Source organism: Apteryx rowi, unplaced genomic scaffold (genome assembly GCF_003343035.1).
Source record: "Apteryx rowi isolate R43461 unplaced genomic scaffold, aptRow1 scaffold_20, whole genome shotgun sequence".
Lineage (NCBI taxonomy): Eukaryota > Metazoa > Chordata > Aves > Apterygiformes > Apterygidae > Apteryx > Apteryx rowi.
Window position 1 is genome coordinate 1,098,183 of NW_020448308.1, and position 24,042 is coordinate 1,122,224.

A 24,042-nucleotide genomic window follows, 5' to 3' on the forward strand; every position below is an offset into this window, starting at 1 on the left:
GAAAGGCAACTTTATAGCTCAGAGTCAAATACTTATTCCAATACTTTTTTTTTCCCCCAAACATCTATTTTTTGATTGTGCTAGATAACAGAGCATTTATAGTTACTGCATGCTGACGAAAAGCAAACAAACCAACCCAAGACCAGCTCCACTGAATTCACACTCCAAAGCAGAAAGAGAGAAGGGAAGTCTGACAAAGTTCGCCAACAGAGGTCAGGAAACTAAAAGTATGGAGATTATCACTCCCATATTTTAATAAAAAGCAAAGAAGGATCTGAAGAAGTAGGGATACAAAGGCCTGATATCAATTCCTCTGCGCATTTGCAAAGCAGCTAATATTATGAAACCAGTGAAAGGTGTGTGCGTCAACATGGACTGAAAAAGGAAGGTCCCGGCTGAAAAACGTCCTTGAATTCTTTAGTTGCATTATTGATTTGGTAGATAAGTCAGAAACAATGTACAGCGTTTACTGTATCTGTAGTGCAGGGAAGTATCTGATATTTGATTAACCGAGAGCGAGATCTGCAGAATTAGAAAGCGTGCAACGAACCCACTGGGCGAGCGCGGGCTGCAACCTCCCCGGCACGGGAAACGGAGGGTGCCGGGAAAGGAAGCCGCCAAGGGAGGAGGACAGATAAGCAGCAGGGTGCCGCGGGGTCACATTTGGTGCCACTCGTGTTTACTTTGTACAAAAACGACTCGGCCAAGGGAAGGATTTGGGAAGAAAGCCGACAATGCGGATGATTGAAATAACGGAGGGAGTCGGACGTGAAGTGCACAGGAGCAGAGCGCAGAAACGCCACGTGACTCTTACAGATTAGTCTTATGGCTGGTAAGTGACTTGTAGAGATCATTACGGAGAGGATTAAGGCCAGAAAACTAAAGGACAAGGACAATTGCAGAAATTGCACAGAAGCACAAGGCACAACGTATCAACCGAGAACAGGCTCGAGGGGAGGGGTCAAGGAGGAAAATAAGGACACCGCAAGCATCTGCACAATGTTTGGCAGCAGCCAGGATATCTTGAGAGATACAGAGAGACAAGTTATTTTAACACAATGCACGCCTGCGTTGCGAGAAACAACCCAAATTCCAATTTCACTTACATTCCCAAAAGCCTGCATTAATGCATGCAGCTTAGTGGAGGTGCAGCAAATGTCAGTGGCGTAACTGAAACCTGGCCTAGTTGCAAGTTATTCTTATCAGTTATATATGTATATAAAAAAAAAGGTATTGGGAAGATGATAAGCAAGCAGCAGAGGGCAAAATGACTGAGGAACTGGAGAGCAGATATAAATTCTGCAGAAATCCTGGCCGCGCTCGTCCTTTCCAGTTTACCAAGAAAGGCTACGGAGAGGCACTGGAATCTCGCAGGGCAAGCACCGTGCCGCCGAGCAAGGGATTGATGGCTGCAAATAACCCATTTATTAATTTGAATTCAGGCAATCACAGATGCACTGCTGCTCGTTAGGGAACAAGAACATAAGTCATGCACTTACAACGTTTTCACGCAACGACTATTTGAAATTGGAACATGGAACAAACTGGCCAAAGCCAGGCAAGCCCAGGACAGCGTAAATCACTGCTTCCCACTATCAGACAACATTTTTGCGCAGACGAGAATAGAGGGGGCAGCCATCAGAAAGACTTTAGCAGTTCAGATATTTCATGGGTATATAAAAACAGACTTTGAAGGCCAAAGCATGCCATATGTTAGGCCTCTGGACGTTAACGTTCCCACATACAATTTTCTCTTGCTGCTGCTCAGCATAGTACAGCCAAATTTGAATTACTGTTATTAAATATAATTAGCATTAAAGAATGGATTCTGTACTGTATTTTGAAAAATTCGTTTGCCCCTTCTAGGAAAACCATAGCATTTAAAGTAACTGGGCTTCCATTTCTATGAAATAACTGAATGGATTAGTTTTCCTATCACAGTTTTTCACATTTTTAATAAAGGGCATTTGTATTTATATTCTCCCTAAATATTACAAAAGGTATGGTTTTATTCACTCCTCACCCGTTACATAGTGACTGAAGGATAAAGTAGAATTTCAGCAACATATAGCAAGCAGATCAGAGACTTTCCGATGAAGGCAGTTCGTAAATCACAGTAACATTCTTTTTTCTAAATTCAGAACCAGAATCCCAAACAATTCCACTAGGCAGCAAGATTTTTTACGTTCAAGTAGTTTAACAAGAATCAATCAAACTGCCTGGTTTAAAGTTCTATTTAAAATGAGCACCACAACTATTTTGTATCTTAAAGAAAAAAAAAGCACCATGACAACTTTAACTGGAGTAAATATAATTAAGTATGGCAGCTTCCAACTATGTTGGGAAATGAGGATATATGGGAAAAAAAGGACATAAAAATAACAAAATAAAAATTAAGTCCAGAGCCAAAGGAAACAAAGCACTGAAATGACATGGAAATAAGTTTGGAAGTTCACTGAAAATTTTTCAAATCAAAGTAAAACTGGTTCAGGAGCCAGCAAGCAGCAGTTGCAATCAGATCACATTAGAACAGTTAAACTATGTTATAAAACTCTTGCTGAACATTTTTTATTAGACTCTAAAAACTTTTGAGGGACCCAGAAAGAAGTCAACTTATAATTACACCAGCGTAGTCTTGACATGAGCTGAGCTCCAAATCTTAATTTATCTAAAGCAGGCCCCATTATGTCTTCTCTGACTAGCAAGAAACAACAGTGACCTCCGTATTCCCCGCCACCCCCATAAACATATGTTCACTTTTAAGTTTTGGCATACTATTTGTCTCGATAATACCACTGGAGCTGTACTGAGATAACAGAAATGAGACACTAGGAATCCTCCTGCCTTAGCACACTCTTCGGCTTTAAAATACCACCGGGGCTATACGGAGGGACCCAAAATAAGACACTAGGTGGGGAGCAGTCCTCCCTCTAGCCACCTTATTTTTCCAGGTCAAGCGCTTTCATTAGTCAATACAAGGCTACCAGGTTCATCGCAAAGGCTGTAGGACGCCTTCCCCGCTGGACTAAGTCCTCTCCATCTCACTGCCGCCGCAAGGGCAGCTGGCTGGGCGATACTGCTGGCCCGCTGCTCCCCTAGCACGGACAGCCTGTTTTAGGAGTGCTCGGTCAGAGCCAAATACCCACTACACCTGGCTGAACTCAAAATATCGTCAATGAGATCAGTGTTTCTACCCCCGCGTTTGGGTAAGCATAATAAATCCGGCCGCTTATGTCAGGGAAGGCGATGAATGTAGTTTTATATGACCGTTACCTCTCTCCATTTTAGCAATGTGCAGTCAAATTCAGAAAGATATGAGCAAAACCTATTGCTTTAGTTTGTAATCTGTCATTCTTCTTTATGCATGACGAAAGATCCGCATTAAAGTCCGATGTCTACTGTGCCACAAATCACCTGGATTCGGTATTCAGATTTGCAGAAGAGGTATGCACACAAAACCAGTCTGCAGCGCATTTTTGCATGCATTACAGCCACAGACAGAAGGCTGCACAACTGTACTTCAGCATTTAAAGATGAAACAGGAAGATAAAACTCTTAGCAGGGAAGCTGGAATTGCCAGATGCCAGTGCAGTTCGCATTGACGCTTAAAATTCTCTGAACTTACAGATATCAACGTATTGACACATTTGCAGAGAATGAAAGAAGCACATGGCCACGACCGGGTGTTTCTGACAGGTCTACCTGGATTGGACTGCATTGCTATGAGTCGTCCAAAACCCAAAGGAAAACACAGTATCCCAAATATAACTCCTTAGCGAAGGGATCACACCGTTTTCTGCATCTGTATGGCACTACCTAAATGTCAGTGATCTACTTGCAGTACCATTAACTGCGTATCGAGAGTCTCATGCACAAGCATTCACACGACCACCATGCCAAATATGAATTTTGGAGCCCTGACTCTTCTAACTTCTCATCATTGCTCTACAGCTGCAATTTTTACTCTCATTAGCCACCTAACATTCCTTAAAGATATGTGTCTTTTTTCACTGTCCTCCACCCAATCTGGAACTAACTTGCCAACTAAAAATACATGACTTAAAATAGATTAAAATAGAAGTGATTTTGCTATTCTGGTTTTTAACTAAATAGATGCCTTAATGAGATACACAGGTCTTCCAGAGCAAGGCTAATGTACAACAGAAGAGCAACGTGATCCGAGGCACGAGGAGGAAGAGAAGAGTTCAGTTCCTCTACGCACCTTTAGTCACATGTTTCCCATCACAAAGTTTTTCGTTGGTCTTCAACTTCTTTGCACTACCGAAGCGTCATTAAGAATTGTAAGCAATGCATTAAACAAAGGGAAGAGCATGATAACGACCCGTTAGCACAACACTATTTTAAGCCATGGTATCTTCTTGAATAGGTGCAATGGAATCCAACAGCAGTTATTAATGCCATGCAATGGCACAACGCTTTCTTTTAAGCTATTACAATAGGGCTTGGCTGCTTTTTCATACAAAACAGTACATCAGTTGCTAAGTCGGTGCATTTTAACAGCTCTACAACATCCTCTGCATGTGGATATTATAGAGCGCACACGGTACATGCACAGTGCCCGTTTCACTGGCCTTGATTACCCTTTCTTTAACACCAACAGATAGCTACATAGAAATTTAATAAAAATATACAGTTTATCAGGCCAGTTAGAATTCTTTTCGCAGCTGACAGAACAAAAAGTAAAAATACTATTTTGTTTTTCTCTTTGCTGCAATTAAAAGGTTTTTGAAGAGAAATGGAAAAAAAAAAGATTCTTGTGCAGCTGCTTAAAGCATATGGTGTGTATTTTAGCTGTGCTATAAATTCTTTAACAAAAGCGAGGACTTTACAGGAGATACAATAACAACGTGTTTAACAAAGCTGCTCAACGCAGCGCCTAGGTAGGGTACCTGCGAAAAGCGTGCACTCTCCATCAACTTGGTAGTTTGACCTCGAGTTAACAAGAGAACTTAAAGAGGGGGCTCAAATCCTTCAATTTTTCCATTTTTCCTCTTACCATGAAGCAGCTGCAACCTTGAACCCTAGGAACTTTCCTTCCTTTCGTGCCCAGATAAATCCTGCTTTTCCTAAACAGCCCCAGGGGAAGTCCAGCTCCCTCCCTCTCACAGGACAGCCTCTTCTTGCTTTTCCAATCCTTGATCTTCCTTCCCGGAGAACGGCCCAGCCCAGCATATGCCTGGAGATGCTGACAGCAGAACGACAGCTTTGTGAGAATAGCTCTTACTCTGCCACCGTGCCTTCAGAGCATGGCTACAGTAAGTCTGCTGATCCTGGGTAACCCATGTGCCTCCCTCCGCTCTCCGCTTTGCGTTTATGAGCAGCATTTCCCACTTTGTGCCTTCCCTCCGCACCTAAGGCACCTAAGGGGCAGCCCCAAGGGAGCAGCCCCGCTCCGGCCCGCCGCCCTCAGCCGGGGGCTCCCGCTCCTCTCGCATCAGACCCAGCGATCGCCGTGCTGTAGCATGATTCAGCTCGCTGACTTGGTGAAAAGCTGTGTGGCTACAGAGAGAAAGAACTGATTTTCCATCAGACCAGCGAACTCAACCGACTCATCCTGGGCAATTGCTAGGCTGCGCAGAGGGAGGAGGTGGGAACCCAGGGCTGGGGCAAGGAAACTTCCCAGCATCAGGCCACTGCTAGCCTGGGCTGCTCATTACGCAAAACCAGGGCATCAAACTAGGGTTGGCAAAAGGATTCAAAGGGCGCCAAAGTGCCCCCCCCCCCCAAAAAAAAAGTCAAGTACATGGCAGAAAGTAAGAAAAAAGACACTTTGCAGATGGATATGGCAGACGCTTGGTCCTTTCAAGGTAAGACAAGGAGAACCAGCTATAATTACTGGCTGTGTGTGTTTGCACTCACCAGGGGATGCTAACTACCTTTAACATTAGCTGCCAGTAGCTTCAGGGAACGTTTCTGCAAGGACAGTGCTTGCTAGTACTCGCTCCTGCTCCCGCGAGCAGCTGAGACAGCACCGAAGCTCAGCACAAGTGCTGGGGTTCAAACTGGGGGGCCGCGGGAGGGGAAGGGGAGAGAGCGTTATACCATCTACCAACCGAAAAGGGAAGTGGACTTTCCGAAAAGCTGGAAGAACATCTTTCTAGAGAACAGATCAGCAAGCTATTTGCTGCTTCACTAAGTGAGGAGACTTAAGAGCTCACTGCATTTGATCTTCAATAGTTCTCAAAGAGCACAGGGCGAGACGGAGAGCATCCCCCCCCGCCGAGGCATCAACTGGCAAGCCCAGCCGGGCTCCGGGCTCCAGCACGCAGTGCAGCAAAGCCCATCCCACACTCAAGAGGGGCAGGGGAGGAAGGAAAGAAGAAAAAGCCCCTGCTAGAGCAGAAGAGCAGTCTGTGCTATGCAATTTCACTTCCAGTTTCTCAGCAGGAGAAGTAGCTACGCAGTTAAATGAGTGGGTGCTTTCACTGTCCGTCAGCCTCTCATCCTGCTTCTGCACTAAACTGTTACCTAGAACCACAATTGCTTTCTCTGTCTCACATAGGACCAAAACTTTATGTGTTTTAAAAATTAGGGCAGAGGAATCCTTGCAAGAATCGGCTCATTAGCTGCCTTGGTGCATAATCCACCTGCGCATAAACACTGCAATGCAATGTTTTACTAATATTTCATACTGAGCTACCCTCTAACAAATCACTGCTGCTTTATGATAGCAGAACGAGGCCAGACACTGGCTTATATAGAGCCTTGCAGTAATTTTGGAATAAATAGAGGAATAATTCTGCACTTGGAGAAACGGGGACGGATTACAAGGACACTCGGCTGCACCCTGTGCAACCCTCCCATCCCCATTACTTCAGCACCCGTCAAGTTCTCCTTTCTAAAAGGATGTGAAGATACTCTTTACCCTGCTAACTGAAACAGCGCTGCCTAACTCAATTTTGCATAAATAGTTTCCCACCACTGTTAGCATTTCACCCAAACGGGTGTCAGCAGTATAGCGGGCCTTAATATAGACAGCCCACCAGCTGCCAACAGAAATTTCAGCGCCTTGTCAATTATATAACAATAACAGGGTTTGGGCTGATCCCCCCCCGAAGTTACCCTGGCAGGAACCGCCACCTCCGCAGGGCTTGCTTGCGCACTAGGCGGATGGAGGAGCACCTGCAGGAGCTTCAGGAGGGTAGATGGTGCCCACTTCTCCCTTCGGGCCGGCACGTATGAGGTTTGAGACCTGTTTTCCAGCAGCCGGGGGATAGCCTGGGGAGGCAGCGGTGGTCTTCTCCCAGGCATGTTTGCCACCCACCCTGCAGCCCAGCGCTGGCAGCAGGCATCCCACCCGCTCATCAAGGAGAGCGCATCTGCCCTCGAGATGCTGAAGTATATTTAAATCACCTTGCCGAGCAAAGATGTTGTTTCAACTGCAATCAAGCCCGCCAAAAATAAATAAATAATCGTTTACATACTTGTGTAAACAGAGAAATGAAACGCCGCAGAGCTGCCGTCACCCCAAAAGCCTGCTGCGTGCTTCTTCCACCTCCACGCTAGGATCCCAGAGCAAAAACCCATCCAAAGCATAAAGCCGTTTCTGCATTCCCGCTGCACAACGGAACTAACCCAACACCCACACCCCGCTAAGTGGACACTAAAAGATAACAATTATCCACTAAAAATAGTACATTTACTCCACTTTGCTACACAAAGTGGTCTAATAGGACTTGCACTGAAAAGGTGCAAAGCTCTGGGCCTAAAGCGGCCAGACGAAAGCTCTGCATTTTGATGTATGCTGTTGACTTCCCCAACACAGAGCAATTTGTAATAGCTTTGCCACGCTGTTGTTTTCAAAGCTCCTGCTACATCACAAACATTTATTTCTGACCACAAAATTACATTTATTCAACAGAAAGCAGCTCAGGGTCTTTAAGAGGTTAACTTCTGGAGTGCTTGGCTGCTCTCCAGCCTCTGTACTAGAATCAGCGCTAACGCAACAGCGCACAACAGCACCCAGGCTAGCCGTGATTAATAGAGTGCTGAATACGCTGCTTTCCACATACACACACTTTTCATTCCCTTGCTTCCATAGATCATGGACTTATCCTCAAAATATCTGACTGAAATTGAATTTGGCTTCTCTCTCAACCGTTCATTTCCTATGTTATGCAAGGTTATATCCTTTTCTGCATGAGCAGAACCAAACCAGCTGCAGCTTTTGAGAAGAAAATGTGTTTTCAATTATGAAGCTGGCCTGAATATTGAACCACAGTTCTACTGCTACTCTAATTGAGCCATCATGGAGTGAACCTACAGGAAAGAAATTGTATTAATTAGGTTTGTAAATTTAACATAAGGAATTAAAGGGGGGGGGGGGAAGAGATGAATATCAGCTCAGGAATACTCCTTCAAAAATGCAGAAGGAAAGCATGTTTCAGGTTCTTTATACACACACATTATTAAAGTGCTCTTTCAAAGGCATGATTAGTAGCTCCAGCACACCAGTCGGGTTTCCAGCTTCTGTTGTCCGCATATGGAAAATTATTAAATTACTCTCCTGACCAAATTAATAGTTTAAAGAGCAGCGCAGCTAAGCGGGGAGCCAGAGTGGTCTCATCAGAATGGCAGCACTCTTAAAACGACTCGCTCTGCGAGAAGTAAATAAGAAATGGCTTTCACAGAAATAAAGTCTAGTGCGGTGTTTTGGAGCATCTGCCTTAAAGGGTTCTCCAAATGAGGGATTACTGCATTACTGTTGGACAGTGCTGTTATGCCACATGAAAAGAATGCTAAAGACCTCAGGAAATCCTTTCCCAGCCTTAAAATATCTATTTGATGACTTCACAAATAGGGATTCAGACACTAGATTTCCATACCACAACCTCTGTTCTTGGGTTATGTTAATTTACAGGACTAAAAGTTTTTCATATTTCAGATTTCATGCGCAAATATCCATGCACTCATGTAAACATGACAATGCACAATAATCTACTGTGTTTGAACGGTTTATTTAGATGGTTGCTTGAAGGTGTGCCTTGCTAACTTGGAAATTATATATAATCATTTTAATATTCAAATGATAAAGCTCTTTAGCCTCTACTGATTCTGCTGTGTATTTAACCCAGGATGCACTGAGCACAGCATTAAGAAGATGCATCCTCTGGTTAATTGTAAGCAAACAAAAAATGAGATTTATGATAGAAACAACAGGAATTTTACACCTCTTAAATGAATGACTTCTAACTGTCTTGCTCACAAGAGCCTATTTACACCAGCCAAGCTTTAAATCTTAAGTTAGAAAATCTAAAGTTAGAAAAGCTACCCACAAAAATCAAAAGGTCAACACCATCAGCTTTGAATCAGATACAACATTCTGTTCACTTCAAAAAACTGCATTCAAATTTCCATTAAAATCCTAAATAAGGAACAAGTATGATAATAAAATGATACTACAATGATGAATTAATAGCATCTCAAACTGCACTCTGAATGCATTTTAAAATTTGTAGCATGCTAAATTCCATTTCATAATGCTTTTACTTTAACTGTCACCAGGAAAAAACCCACACTTACTCAAACCTCCAAAATTTATACAAAAAAGTTATTTCCAGCAACTAATGGAAACTGGGTATTGGATAATTGGAACAGTTTTCATCTGAAATTGCTTTTGATTGATATAAATATCCACAAAATATGAAACACTCTGGTTTGAGGTTTTTTATTTGTAAGTTCATATTATACAAAGCCAAAGTACAAGGAAAAAAAAAGTTAATTTATCAATATCCATGACCAAACCGAGAAGAAAATTCAGCTAGCTAAAGTGACCGGTGGATTCACTTTTAAAAAAAAAAAGTGAACTAGCCACAGGTTTACAAGCAACGTCCCATAAGGCATGCGAGGGAGGATATTTAAATGTGTGAGCTTAAGTTAACCTCTCTCCAAGTCACGCCAGGCTCGCCGAGGGTACAGTTCAAGGACAGTTTAAGTCAACCTAAGCTGGCACAGCCGCACTCCTCCTGCCCTTGGCTTTGCGCCTCCGGCCTCTCCCCTGCCCGGCAGGAGCCTGCAGTGAGCTGGGTCGGGAAAAAAGGGAAAAACAAAACTTTCTGCACACCGTGGGATCAGACTAGCCAAAGTGCTGAAGCGAGGAAGGAGGTGGGAATGCAGCGCAGAGGAACCCAGCAATATCCATGAAAACCAACCTTAAACAACCTGGACCGCTAGGGGACCGCATCCTCTGAGCTTCTGCCCCTCTGCAGTGCCCAGCGGGCACCGTTCTCACGACGAGCACCGAGCCCTGCTGGAGCACAGTCACCCCACGCGGGATCTGCCCATGCCCGCTTCCTCTCTGGGGTAGAATTATAATTTAATACTACTTTGACATGCAAAAAGGACCGACTTAGTTCTCCCATTAGGGAGCAAGAAAAGGATGCAGCAACAGCAGTAGGGGTGGAGGTAGGAAAGTCAGGGGCAAACGTGGTGGAGATCCTCCCACACAGGAGAACATAGAAGCTGCATCATGCAAGAACATTTTTTCTAGTTTCTGTGTCAGAAACAAGTGAGGAGGTGGTGGGGCCCAAGGTCCACTCATACCCATCCATGCTGCCTACAGAAGCTGCAATCAGCATTCAGCATTCCTGCAGCGTTCCCAACCTGCTTCTTGGAGAAGGACTCCAAAACCAGGTGCTTTCACTTTTTCTCTTTTTACCTTTATTGTATTTACTTACTCCTGTCTTTTTTTGAAAAATATCCTACTCTGGGGTTGGAAACTGAAGTCGCTATAGCAGAATCAGAGAACCTCTTATAAGCAGATTGCTCCCTATTCCTCTTTCCTCGCCCATGCCCATGTCCCATGTGTGATCAAAAGGCCCCCCGCCACCCCCTCCCAGGACATTAGATATCAAGTAACAGGTAACGATCAGACCACTACAAAGCAACTCCACTTTGCTCGCTGGGTGGGTGTCCTGCTGCAGCTCTATCGCTTGCTGACCCATCTCGGGGCAGAGCAAGAGCAGGCATCTCCAGTGGATTAGAAACGGTGGAAAGCCTACACACTTAACACAATTTGTTCTTGACCTACCTGGAGCATTTCTCTCATGAACTTTCAGAAAGTCAGTCTTAACAGTAAGCAGAGACCAAATCTATATACTGAACAATAAATTGTAACTTGGCAGAATAGGCTGGTGCTCTTGGTATTTTGAAATGTCTCCAAAGCAAGGTAAAATAATTACATCTTCTATGAAATACCACATTTCACAGTTAAATGTTCTGCATTTATGAAGTTAATGATGATTAATTCAGTTCTTTTAGGTTTCTAAAGTCCTGTTTATACGAGAGAGACCAGAATTACTGGGCTAGGAGATGCAGCAGTACAATCTTGTGAAATATTCATGATTCACTAACATAAGAGGGGATTTTACCAACAAATTTTACTCTTGCAATTTCTGAGATTTAACTCACCATTATAAACTTCTCTTTTACATTAGCAAAGCAAATCTACACAGGAGGAGTGTGTGATGAACCACACCAAGGTAACAGTGAACTGGAGCACATTTCTCCAGCAGACAAGATCTAACAGGAGAATCTTCCTTCACTGCAGCAAAATTTGGATTTATGTCTCTTAACTTGATCCTGAGACGTTCCCTTCATTAAAGAACAGTGCTGAAAGCACACACACGCTTCAGGCAGTGCACTGCAAACTTGAAACTAAAGTGAAAAGTTTTTAAGAGCATTGCAATTCACTCAGAACAATAGTCAAATGGACTCACACAAGTCATTCTTTGTCCTCACAAATTACTATTAGAAATATCAAGGGCAGAGCTGTCTTATTTATTTATAGCAATACCTGGGAAATTGAGTAGTAAAATAAAAAATAGCATACTGCTTTTAAGATGAGAAATTATTGCCTATTTGGGATACATATTCAGCAGGATGTGCAGGTAATCAGAAATGTAACCCTCATTAAAGATAATAGTAGTTGTGCACTTCATTCCCTATGCAGACTTCTGAAAACACGCTCCTAAATTTCTCTGTGCTCTGATGGGAACTGCAACAGTATAAAATCAGCTCACAACTTATTATAGATTTGGAAAGTAAGAAATGCTGCTGCTTTAATACAGCTGACTTTAAGAGAGGAACCCTACAATGAATAACAAAGTCTGAGGTTAAATCTAGATCTACTACCCCACTCATGCTCTGATTTTTTAAGGAGAAATACAATTTTCTAACTTCAGTCATGGCATTTTTCTAACAGCAGTGCAAGCAACAGCTCCCATCTGCCCCAAGCACTCACATGAAGCGAGTGCTTCAGTGCTGTCCACAACTAAAATGTAAAAGTTCTGTAATTGGTCCAGCTGCCTTTTCAGATAGAAACTCTTCAAAATTACCACAGTTGGCTTTTAAAGTTGTGATCATGTTAATAATGTGTTTTTCAGCAGAGATGTGAAGAGAAATCAAAGTAAGAGCCAGCACCAGAGTCATTAACACGTTCTGTTGGCTTTCCAGCAAACACCTGCCCACTTTAGGTTCCAACAAGCCCTTTAGAGTGCAATGTTTCAGAGCCGACAGGTTTATCATAAAAACAATTGTAATATCTTAGTATTTTTGCATGGGCACATCACATTGCATGCATTAAGTGTTCAAACCACTACCAAGCCGCTGAGGCACAATGTGTTTGCACGTGGCACCTGAGTCACGGCAATGGTGAGCTTACGCTCAGGTAGGCTAGCTGCAAAGCGATTTGCCTAGTTTAGCTCACCCCAAACACATCCAAAGCAATATGCAGAAAGGCTGAACCCCGGCAAGGCGCTCTGCTCAGGGAGCTCCGTACCCACAACGCTGCTGGGAAGCGAGATCAAAAGCACTCCGAGAAGCATAAGCTCTTACCTCTCCCTGGAAACTCTTCAGTAATGGAGCTACCTGTTTGCGCAGGTCCTAGAAGACAGAAACAAGATATTTCATCAGAAAGAAAGAGAGGGAAAAAAAGAAAAAAAAAGAAAAGAAAAGAAAAGGGTGAGTCATTGTCAAGTTTTTCCTAAAACTGTTTTCACTTTTGGCATACTGCTTAAATCTTGATTGCATTTTACAGGAGCTTTGATTAACTTAAAAGTATATCTAGTACTCATTTTGAACAAGTCTGCATTTCCAGTTTGACATATACCTGTATCTGTTGCAAACAGTATTAATTAACAAAACCGTAGCGATGTTGGGTAAGTGCTAAATGCTTTCAATCTCATAATTCAGCTGAAACATTAATACGATTAAAAGTAAATGCCTCTATCTACCTAAACACCAGCTACACCTCTGAACTCACGCCAAAGCCGCCTCTTGACTTATATAAATTTTCACAAATGGATTCTAGGCTGAAGGAAGATGACTCTGGGCCATCACTTCAACTAAGAGTGTTGCCATTTTGAAAAAGGGCCATTTTCTTCTTTTTTTCTCTCAAAGGTGCTCTGACTTTAGCCATCAGAGAACAGAAGAAAAGAGTATTATTAGCCAGCTTCTGTATAACCCAAGATTTCTTCTTCAGACTTATAACATGCTTAGTACTACAAAATTCATCAAAATGCTGCCCACAAAACCACCCTAAAAGTTTATAGCATATTTTTACTTAGCAACTAAGATCACTTAGGAGAAGAGAGGCACATCTATCTTGTATATAAAATTCTCAGTGGCTCCACTTTTAAGCTGTTTTAGTCTAATTTACTTACAAATTCTCAGAATTATCATTATGGGCCTGCCTGACGAATAAAGGCCTGTAACTCTGCAGAGGACGCTGCATTACTCATGCACAGCCAAGAAGCCAGATGCCTATTTTAGCTGTAGTAATCCGCTGCGGAGCCACAAGCACCACTTCATAGTACATTCACAGCTAGAAGTATATCTACAATACGTATACAATAACGCACGCAGTAACACTCTGATGCTGCATCGCTTAGGAGGGCAGCGCAGGGAGGGGGCGGATTTCCCATCCTTGGAGGTTTTCAAGACACACAAATGGATTAATGTGGGTGCTAAAGTCCCACTTTGAAGGGCAGGTGGGACCAGAGGCCTCCAGACATCCCTTCAACCAAGAGTCCTACGATTCCCTGACAACATCACTCACAACCAGGACAGTCATGAAGCACTTAAGTAGCCCTAAGATCTTTCCTCCACTTGATGCAGGCCACAGTACCTTAGCTACAACGAACCCTGGGCCTTTCGGAAAAGCGGGTCACCTTAAAAAGCTGGGAAATTCTCTTTTCCGATGCAATAATAAATTTACTTTTAGATCTAGAGTCATGCAACACGTTGGATGTTGAACCTCTCACTGGTCCAAAATCTCCTCAGCCCTGGATTTAATCTGACTTGTTGAAGCAAAAGGAGACTTTCCAGACAACTGATTTTTGTCATTTAAATGACAAGTCATGGAGAGAGCTGGAATAGACGGAGCTCTCCCCCTCCCTGAGAAGCGGCTTAGGGGGCCAAACGCAAATGAAGCCATCAAAGACAAACCATCAGCCACGTTTCACTTATTAGAAGGTTATTGCACTAACATGCAGCTAATCCGCATCAAGTTATAGATAATGCAGCAGCTTTATAAGCTCCCTCTTTGGCACCAAATCAAACGCTTCTGTTCTTAGACCAAGTCAAGTCACCTAAATGTTTCCTGATACTTTTTGTTGTCTGTTTTAGGACAGAAAAAAGGTAGATACTGTCCTCGTATATCAACAGCAGCTATAAATTATGCCTCTACCAAAGCAAAGCTGGCAGGCTTAGCAGCATTTCCCACTTCCTGGCTACTCGGGGAGACGAGAGGGCTTGGCACATTTTATAACGAGCTTTCCGTGTATTCTGGCGACGATGACATTGAAGAAAACAACAACAACAACAATCAATGGCCAAATAAGTGCCTGCAAATCAGGCCAAAACCTGGCATGCAGTGTTTTAGTGTGCAGTGCAATTACAAACCGAGACACAAGATTTACAACTGGGACACTGACATCTTTTTAAAATTTATAAAAATCAGGAAAAATTACACCATTCAAGCACAGCAACACTTCACGAAATAAAAACCGCAGTTCACAGTTTTACAGTTTCTGCCCCAGGATTGCCTCTAAATTTACTGACATGTTTGGCACCAACCAGCAAACCAATGTCAAAGCTGAAAGCAGAAATATAGGAGAGCTGAGTGAAGACGAGCCCCAGGTCTCTTATTCGCGCAGCTCTTAAGCACGAGAGCAGGGCCTCGTTCCCGTTGCTCAAGCGCAAGGCCTAAGCGTTAGAAATCACCCCAGATACATCCGCAAGTGCCAAAGCGCCCCAACGACAGTCAGCCAAATAAAGCACCGGCAAACGCGAGCCGCGCTCCCCTCCGCGCTCGCCGAGAGCCTCCTGTCCACTCGCGTATTCTGGCAGGCACTGACTTCGGGAAAGACATGATTTGGAGCACCTCGTATTTCAGGATATAAACTACGTCAGCACTCTGCCTCCATATTCAGCTTTAATAACGAGAGACGTTGCTGTTGTTCAGGGGGGAGAGAAGCGGGAAAAGGAGGAGGAACACGATGAGCATCCCAAAGCCGAAAAGCCAGTCGGTCAAGCTGTCGAAAACGGAGAAAAGCCATCAGGTACAAAACCGCTCGGCTTCCCAAACGTCCTTCCTTTAGCAAACTCAGGATGCTAAACACTCATCCCAGCAACCAAAACGTTACCAAGCACAAGTCTTGCCATAGGGGGAAAATGTACCATGCTCGATTTAGACAGCAGCTTTGGGTGTTGGTAAAGCTGTTTTTTAAAACATTTCACCACAGAGGCGAATGAGCTCAAAGCGACTCAGGCCCCAGGCAAGCGATCGGTCCTACCAGTTGCCAGGCTGGGGCAAGCCTGGGACACACCGATCATTAATTAAAGCATGCAGTTTAACATGGTAAACCGCTTTGATAACTTGAAATCTTAGCAATAATTTGAGATCTGTTGCAACAGGACGCCAGGGATGTAGCAGCCCCCGTCCAGGCTCTTTGCTTCACAGAGCAGGTGGTCTACGAAAACCAGCTACAAGGAGTTTGCTCCAGCACTTTAAAAGCAACCAAGGTACGCTGGGCAGGTAAGTGGGTAAACGTCACCCGCGGTAACAGAAGGAATAAATAGGCGTAAAGGAATAACTATCTTCATACCGTTTCGGTCTCTCTCCCCCTCTCCCCCCCAAAGGAGTCTGCAGCGCAGGCCACTTTTGTAACTGCGCACTTGGCTAAACAGCATCAAAACTTCAGACAGCTCCCAGCAAAAGGGAAGTAAAAATAAACACGCGCAAAAGCCAGGACTACACGTGCCTCGAGTCGCCAGCTAAAACTCTGCTGGTGAGGTTTATTTTTGGCAGTTGGGCGAAATTCCTCATCAGACTTTGTCTCAAAATATTAAACTATCATCAAACAGAATTTTACCTGCTCTGCATAAAACCGCACAGGGAGAAGGACGCCCGGTTCTGGCCCAGGGGAATCTGCAGCGCTGCTTAGCAAGGACACCGTATGATTTATTATCTGTTTAAAGTGTAGTGGCCTTTACTGCCTGGGCTGTGATCAAAACAGGAAAAGCGACTGACTCCAGCCCTCGCGTACAGCTAGCAAATCACCGCGATCAGGCAGCACGGCTAAAAAGGGAACATGCTATTGAACATTAAAACAAATGATAATTTATCAGCCCAAACGCATTGAAATATTTGAGCGCTCCTATGCAATCGCATTATTAGCCTACTTTTCCGATGCCATCTGAACATGCTCGCTCTCGCTGCGAATGATTTATCGGGATAGAGCAGTGCTCTGCAAAAGGCTCTGCTGCAGACAGCCTCAGTATCTGGAGTAGAGACTATGAATTAGGATGCTGTATCGTTATCTGAATCAAATCTGATAGCTGAAAGCTAATATAGCATTTTCCTCTTTACAGGGGCATAAACAACTAGTTTATATTTTGATCAAATAGCTACACTATGAAATCTGAATCCAAATAATTTTTTTTTTAAACTCTCTTTCCATTCACATTAAAAAAAAGTCTCTCTTCAGAAAATAAACCAAGAATAAACCTATGGTAAGAACCTGGGCAGCAAATGCATCTTTCTGACAACTAAACCACGTTATTTATCTGTCACGATCTTAATACACTGTGTACAGTACAAAGGCCACACCAATGGCCAGGCTACCAACACCGTATTTTTAATTTACTTGAGGTCTGAAGCTACACAGCACCCTCTGATCTCCTCCCAGACTGCAGGCTCTCCTTCACCTCCAGATCGTTTATCTGCAAACGTCGCGAGCGGAGCCCTCCGATCCCGGCCTGATACAGCCGTCGAGCAAAGCCGAGCTTCGCCTGCACACCGTTATCATCTGCAGAAGTACCGTGCGCTTGTAAAACGCAACAAAACCCAGACTGGGGCACGCGTTCCTCCCTGTTCCTCCGAGGCCACGTTTTCTGCGATTTGCTCGATATATCGTCTGCTCGAGGGGCGCGTCGGCTGGGGAATGTCACCGCGGCGGGCGGAGAAATCCTAACGAGCAGCAGCAGCGATGGCGGCATCGTTAACCCGGCTGTCAATACCTATTTTGGGGCTGGCTTATCACAACTGCGATGCTGCGGCTTTCCTGCCATCTTACCCTCTTGCGTCTCCTTCCCCGTCAGCCTCCACCTAAGAGGGAGCTAACAGCTGGCCCTGCCCCGAAAACTGGCACCGCTCGACATCGCAACGCTAGCTGCTTTCTCCCGAGGACACCCGCCCCACCACCCAAACCCAGAACAAACCCCAGAACATATTTATACTGGGAAGGCATTTGCCAGCTCAGGCTGCACGTAAAGAAGCCGCAGCCCGGCCTCGGAAGGCAATCTGCTTTCGAAAGCTGGCAGCCAGCTGCGAACCCCTCCTTCGATAAACAGCACGCTGGTATGACGAATATTTGTTTCTTTAGAGCGGAGGAATGTTTATCCGCGTATCCTCGCACGGGCAGAACTCCATGCACTTTGCCCGCACGCCTATTATCTCGCTAATGTTGCGGAGTTTCTCTTTCATACAAACCGAGCTGAAAGGGGCAGAGGTAAACAGCAGCCGAGCACAAAGTATTTGGTAAGAAGCTTGGCATCGGCTTCCGAGATGCGTTTGGTTATTACGTACTTTAAGGACACGACCTGTCAACGTGAAACACAGAAAGCGACAGGTTAACTAAAATTATTCCTACTATCACGTCGGCTGGTTAATTAGAAAGATCCAGCATTCCCCCCGCTGCAGGTAAATTTATGAACGAGTTGGGATAGACACTCACCTTTCAATACTCAGGGTTTAAATATTATTTTTTCGTACCCATAATTACAAAGAAATACAGTATATACAGTTTCTCCACCAGAGATCCTGGGCAAACATGTTTGGAAGTTTACTAAGGGAAACACTGAAGTCTTTATGCTTAATAAGTTCCAGCAGGCTGCACTAGAAGAAACTGGAATCCCAGACAGTTGTCCAAACAGGTATTATACAGTAGCTTAGATGACTTACTTAATTCCTAAAATGTAAGACAAATTAAATCATATGAGCAAACAATTGTATTGCTCAATTTACACTATGATTTAACAAGATACAAAACCTCTTATTGCTTAAGACTGCTCAAGTATTTACTTGAAATCTGATCATTAAAGAATGAATCATGTTGTTATCAATTTGCTATGATATTTTTAGTTATCTTACTACATTAACGTGCCAGTTTTTTCTCTGTACAAAAAAAATCATTTAAAGTTACATTTATAGATATGCTTCCACCTAGCACAACGATAAATAAGAAATCTTGATTTACAGTAGCAAAATGTACACCACAGTACTTTCTGAAATATTTCAGCTCACAGATCCTGTGCAAATTCCATTAGCTTTAATTATTTATTAGCAATAGATTTAGATTACTGTTCTTGACCTATTTTTCAGTGTATGGACCCACCCAGCAAGAAGCGGAAAAAAAATATTCCATTTGTGAAAGGCTGATTTCCTGAGAGCAGACTTGCAGCTTAAAGTAGAAAATTAAGCAAAAACACATCCATCGTAATTCACGGTGAGGAGCCTGCACTTCAGAAAAGGTTACGGAGCAGGGCAAAACCAGTCTACAAAATGAAATATAAGAAAGATTCCCTGAAAAGTGATGGGATTTGCAATATTTAACCGTCTCAGGCGTAACCTTGCACAACTTCAGCCACGTGCCAGTCCCCGGCGGAGGGGAGCCTCTGCAGCCGACCCGCAGAGGAAGCTCCAGATGCTCTTTGGGGAACCACCCGTGTTTCCATCAAACCCAACGGCCCGTGCGGGTCTGGCAGCCCCGGGAGAAACTGGTCTGGAGCTGGCAAGGATTTCAGGACTGCTCCGGTGGCTCACTGCACTGGCGAGGAGGCAAACTCTGCTCTTCCCGGGCACGAGAAAGTCGGTGTCTCCTCAAGAGCATCTGTAAAGGTGTCTACTCACCACGCATCCTTCGCTCGGGGACTGGCATTTTACTTTCGGTGGAACTACTCGCCGGAATAAGTCTTACTGGAACTCTTATAGTTTCTTCCAAGTTAAAATAAATAAAAACCTAACAAGCTTACTCTGTGCCTATGTGGCAACGTATAAACACTCACTGGTTACCTTCACAACTATTTAAAGATTCAGCTGTGCAAAAGAACTACTGCATCCATATATATATGTGTGTATATATACATATACATATGCACACATATATACACACATCTGTATGATTTTTTTTTTTAAATCTAACTTTACAAACGAATTTACTAAATGGCACATTTTGGAATCATGTTAAAATTCCACCATCATTTATAAAACAGCAAGTTAACACTGCCTAGAAAAGACACTGAACAGAAACAATTTGGAACTTAAAAACTGGAGTTGCTAGGAAACAAAAAAATTCATTCAAACACAACTAATGCAGGTAGGGCTTTGGAAGGAGCTGATTTGAAGGAAATGAAAGCCCGATAACTGAAATTTCAGCTTTAAAAAAAAAACACAAAAAAAACGGATGGCTTATTTTTAACGGGTCACCGTTAAACCCAGAAAAATCAAGCATCATTCTTAACAAACATATCATTTTTAAAAAGCTACATACTGGCTAACGACCCTGCGAAGATTTCTCCTCCTGCTGAAGCTTGGGCTGATGTCTTGCCAAACACTGCAGCACCTGCTGATGGCTCCAGAGACACCAGACACAGCTCCACCGACGGACCCGTCTCATGGGAGCAACCACACATCCGTGCCACCCCAGGTCACCAGAACCACCCATGGCACGTAACCAAAACCAACCTTCCAGAAATCCTCCCAGGTCTAGTTGAAAACTGTAGATAGGATTGCTTCAGTCAAACTGTCAGAAACACTGCTTTCTAGTTAGAATTTGATCAGCCAATTAAACAAATATTTCAGAAGCTCTGAAGCGAGCTCTTCCTGCCAAGAGGACAACCACGTGCTGCTGAAAGCCAGAGATCTCGCCGTTCCTAGGGCTTGGGCCACTATCTCTGCGTTTACAAAAGATGATTATTTGCTACCAAGTTTTGGTAAGTGCCTGCAGATTCTGCCGCATGAAGAAACCTCTCTAATAAAGCTGAAAACAAACTTGCTACTCGAGCATCCCAACAAGCCGCCTCACCTACACTCGTCAAACATTAACGAGAACCACTCTGTCTCTCCAAAACCTTCCAGCCATCTCACATGCTCTCTTCCCTTGCAACTGAGGTTTCCCACGAAAATAGATCCTTAACATTCCTCCCAAATCCCAACCTGCATACCTCTCTCCATCCACAACAGCAGTCTCCTTTTCCACTTTGAAACTCCAGCCACCCTACCAGAGCTCACAGCGCTTCCCTGGCTGTTCACAACTACAGCCTGCAGAACAGAGGTTTCTCTTCAGCGTAAAAACGTGCAACTCCCTTTAAAAAAAAGTAATTACTCTGATCCTTAAAAAACTAACGTGTCTAATGAGAAGCTAATGACATGGGCCATGACACTGTAGAGAATGCATCTAAGTACCACGGTCCAATTACCAACGTCAGTTCAAACACAGACTAATGCTCCACATGGTGGACTGGAAAAGACGACTATTTAATGCAAAACCATAATTGCGCCTGTAACTGTCTGTATTGCCTCCACCACAAGCGAAGCCTCGGCACTTGGGCGTTCCTCCTCGGGTGACGAAATTGGAGCCTGGTGCCGGGCAGCACCGCGTCCTGCCTTTGCTAAACCGCCCACAACTATGATTTTAGCTACCTTCATGTTCTTCAGGACCTCTGCGCCCCACCACCACTCACCGACGGCCCTCAAAGAGGCCTCCACAGCATTATCCCAAGTCCTCCTTGTGTTTCCCATCTGTGTCCTCGGCTCCTCCAAAATCCCCCTGGGCAAGGGGCAGCGGACACGAGAGCCGCTCGGAGGTGGGCAGGTAGCGGCTGGCCGCGCGCCCGCCGCTGCTCGCCGTTCGCCATGCCGCCAGCAGACGGCACCATTTAAATCATTGAGAACTTCAGATTCCCGTAAAGATGAGAAATTAAAAAAAAAAAAAAAGTAGACCACCTCAAAAACTTCAGTGTAGGGGCTCAAAGGATTCAGTACATCTAATTTAGTACACCTGGTAAAAACACCTCCGCATCAATATAACTGTCATCCTCCTGACCTAAATCAAAAAATATAGCACAGATCTTTTCACGTTGCTTCAGTAAATGAAGCAATTTAGAGAAAACAAACTTTTGCTGCCGCTACGCTTCCTGGCAAAATTCCTGCTGAAACGCACTCGGGCCCATCATGCATATGCTGCGGTGGCGCACAGTAGATATAAATGAATCATCAGGATGAAAGAGAGCAAAATCACGCTACAGGCTTATTCAATACATTTGCTGTTGGCTCGGGAAACTCAAGAAATAAAAAACCCACATAAAGCACTTTGGAGCAGCAGCATCTTCTCACAACTGGAATGTATAGTCTCAGCTGGGACCAATTCCCAAATTCATATACTGAGTTGTGAACGGTTCCAGGATAGCGTAGGGGAAAACAAAAATAGGAAAAGAAACTCCGAGGACTGGGGATTAAAAAAAGAGACAGGGCAGGACAGAGACGGAGAAGCAAGCGCGCAGCCTATCGTTCCTGCGCACGCTTTTCTCGCTGCCGTCGAAAGCACACAAGCCCAGCAGTGAATCACAACCAGCTCAATAGCAGATTAAAATGAGACATACTTGTGTAATAATAAATCAACAGAGCTAATACAAGCTTATCTTCCACTAACTTAGAAGGGGGAGGTGACAAATTGCACTTAAGGAAAAATAGTTTTACTGTTGCTAGCATAAGCTATGCGTCTATAGGAAACTGCTAAATTTAGAAAGCCAGCTTTTGATGATAGCAACGGAAATTAATTCAAGGTTTCTTTTTTTTTGGAGCTCTAGGAAGTAACTCATCTTCTTGAAACTCTTACCAAAAGTCGAGACTTCATAACGCCCTGGACTCCCTCGCCTACTCCCTCCTGCTCTTCCCCCTTAAAAACGCAGGACTGCTCCTCTCGGCTACAGCAATTTAGGACCTTAATGCAGTTTAACAAACTCTCTATCTCTTGGCTGGAGCTGTTTGGCTCTGACAGATGAATCGGAGAAGTCCATAAACGTCTGGAGGATTTGTGCAGGCTTTTCCTTTTATGACTATATATGGCAACTACAGATCAAGTTATCTACAATCGTTTTAACCTCAGCTTCAAACTTTTTACCTTATTCCTATCTTTGTTGCAAACTTCCTCCATCGGCAATACCTCTAAATGAGACAGCCGCTGCCAGCTACTTCTCTCAAAAGCATTTTCCCACTCTTCACATGACTATAAAATTATGTACAAAAATACCTGAATTACGATACACTTCAGTAAAAATGAACATTTATATATATAACCAGTGAACCTGAATGAGATGCTGTGAAGTTCACATTTTCGTTTACAGTATTCTACTGCTATCAAAGATACGTCCCACTCCGGACCTCACGTTTCTTCCACTACTTCTTACCTGAAATATTAATTACCACCAAGTGCCATGGAAGGTCTAGCACAAACTGGTAAAAGAAGCAAAATCTGCTCTCAGAAAACGAGGGATGGTCAAAATTGACTGTGACCTCCTCCAGACCAACAGTGTACACACGTACAAGTCTGCAGGCTTGCTGAATTCCTTAATATTTATCTATATTACCATATTTTATTGCTAAGATTGTAGAGCATTTAAATCCCCAAAAGTGTTTTCCGAGAAAGATCTGGTCCTGAGTAAGGAGCGATTACATCTTCCCCTCTCAGAGATTCAAGATGCCATTGCTATTTTATTTTACTTACTTTTAACTTAAAAAAAAAAAACAAAAAACCTTACTTATTACTTTTATTTTTATTTCTTTTATTCCCTGAAGTTAATATCTAGAGTCATATGAATGCAACAGTGACGCAGTCAGGGCCTCTACAGGAAAATCAATACACTTCTACCATGATGTTTATGTTGCGTACTTTCAGTATCTTAATAACTTTGCTAAAAGTTCTGAAATTCTCCTACTTCTTATCTGGCCAGCTTAGGAAAAAAGTCTGAAAAAACGTTAGTGAGAAACAACCCTGATAGTCAGGGCCATTCCTAAATACTGCAAGGACTTGCTTTTACATGCCGTTTCGAGAAAAGATGCACAGACAGCCTCTTCCTGGGCAAAACACGCAGAGCAGTTAATTGCCCTAATGACCAAGAGCTGCTTTGATGCCTCGGCACACGAGAAATTGCAGCACAGCCCCGGCTCAATCACGAAAAGCTGCAGGCCAGATTCGCAAAGGACTAAACTGCAGGCTCCAAATGCGAATACAGTTAAACTTCTTCCTTTGAAATGATCTTGGGAAAGGAAGAGATAATAAAAGTTAAAGAAAAAGCTATTCAGAGCAGATTATACCTTACCCAGCTGCTTATTACCACTATGAAGCTAAAACTCATTATTTTTAATTTTGATGGAAATACTGTATTTGGAAACGCAATATTTGAATAAACACGCTTTAGACCCAAAGTATATAAAGTTTTCCCAGCAGATTACAGCCTTAC

General features: G+C 43.6%; 1 protein-coding gene across 1 annotated transcript in view; it reads right to left on the bottom strand.

Annotated features, from left to right (window-relative positions):
- The window catches only part of CUX1 (cut like homeobox 1), a gene marked incomplete at its 5' end in the record, with an annotated part of 245,024 nt that overhangs the window by 120,448 nt on the left and 100,534 nt on the right, over positions 1–24,042 (bottom strand). Inside the window, one exon of the mRNA XM_026063632.1 lies at positions 12,856–12,903. Within this exon, the coding sequence (XP_025919417.1) occupies positions 12,856–12,903 (48 nt within the window). The remainder of the gene's footprint in view (positions 1–12,855; positions 12,904–24,042) is intronic.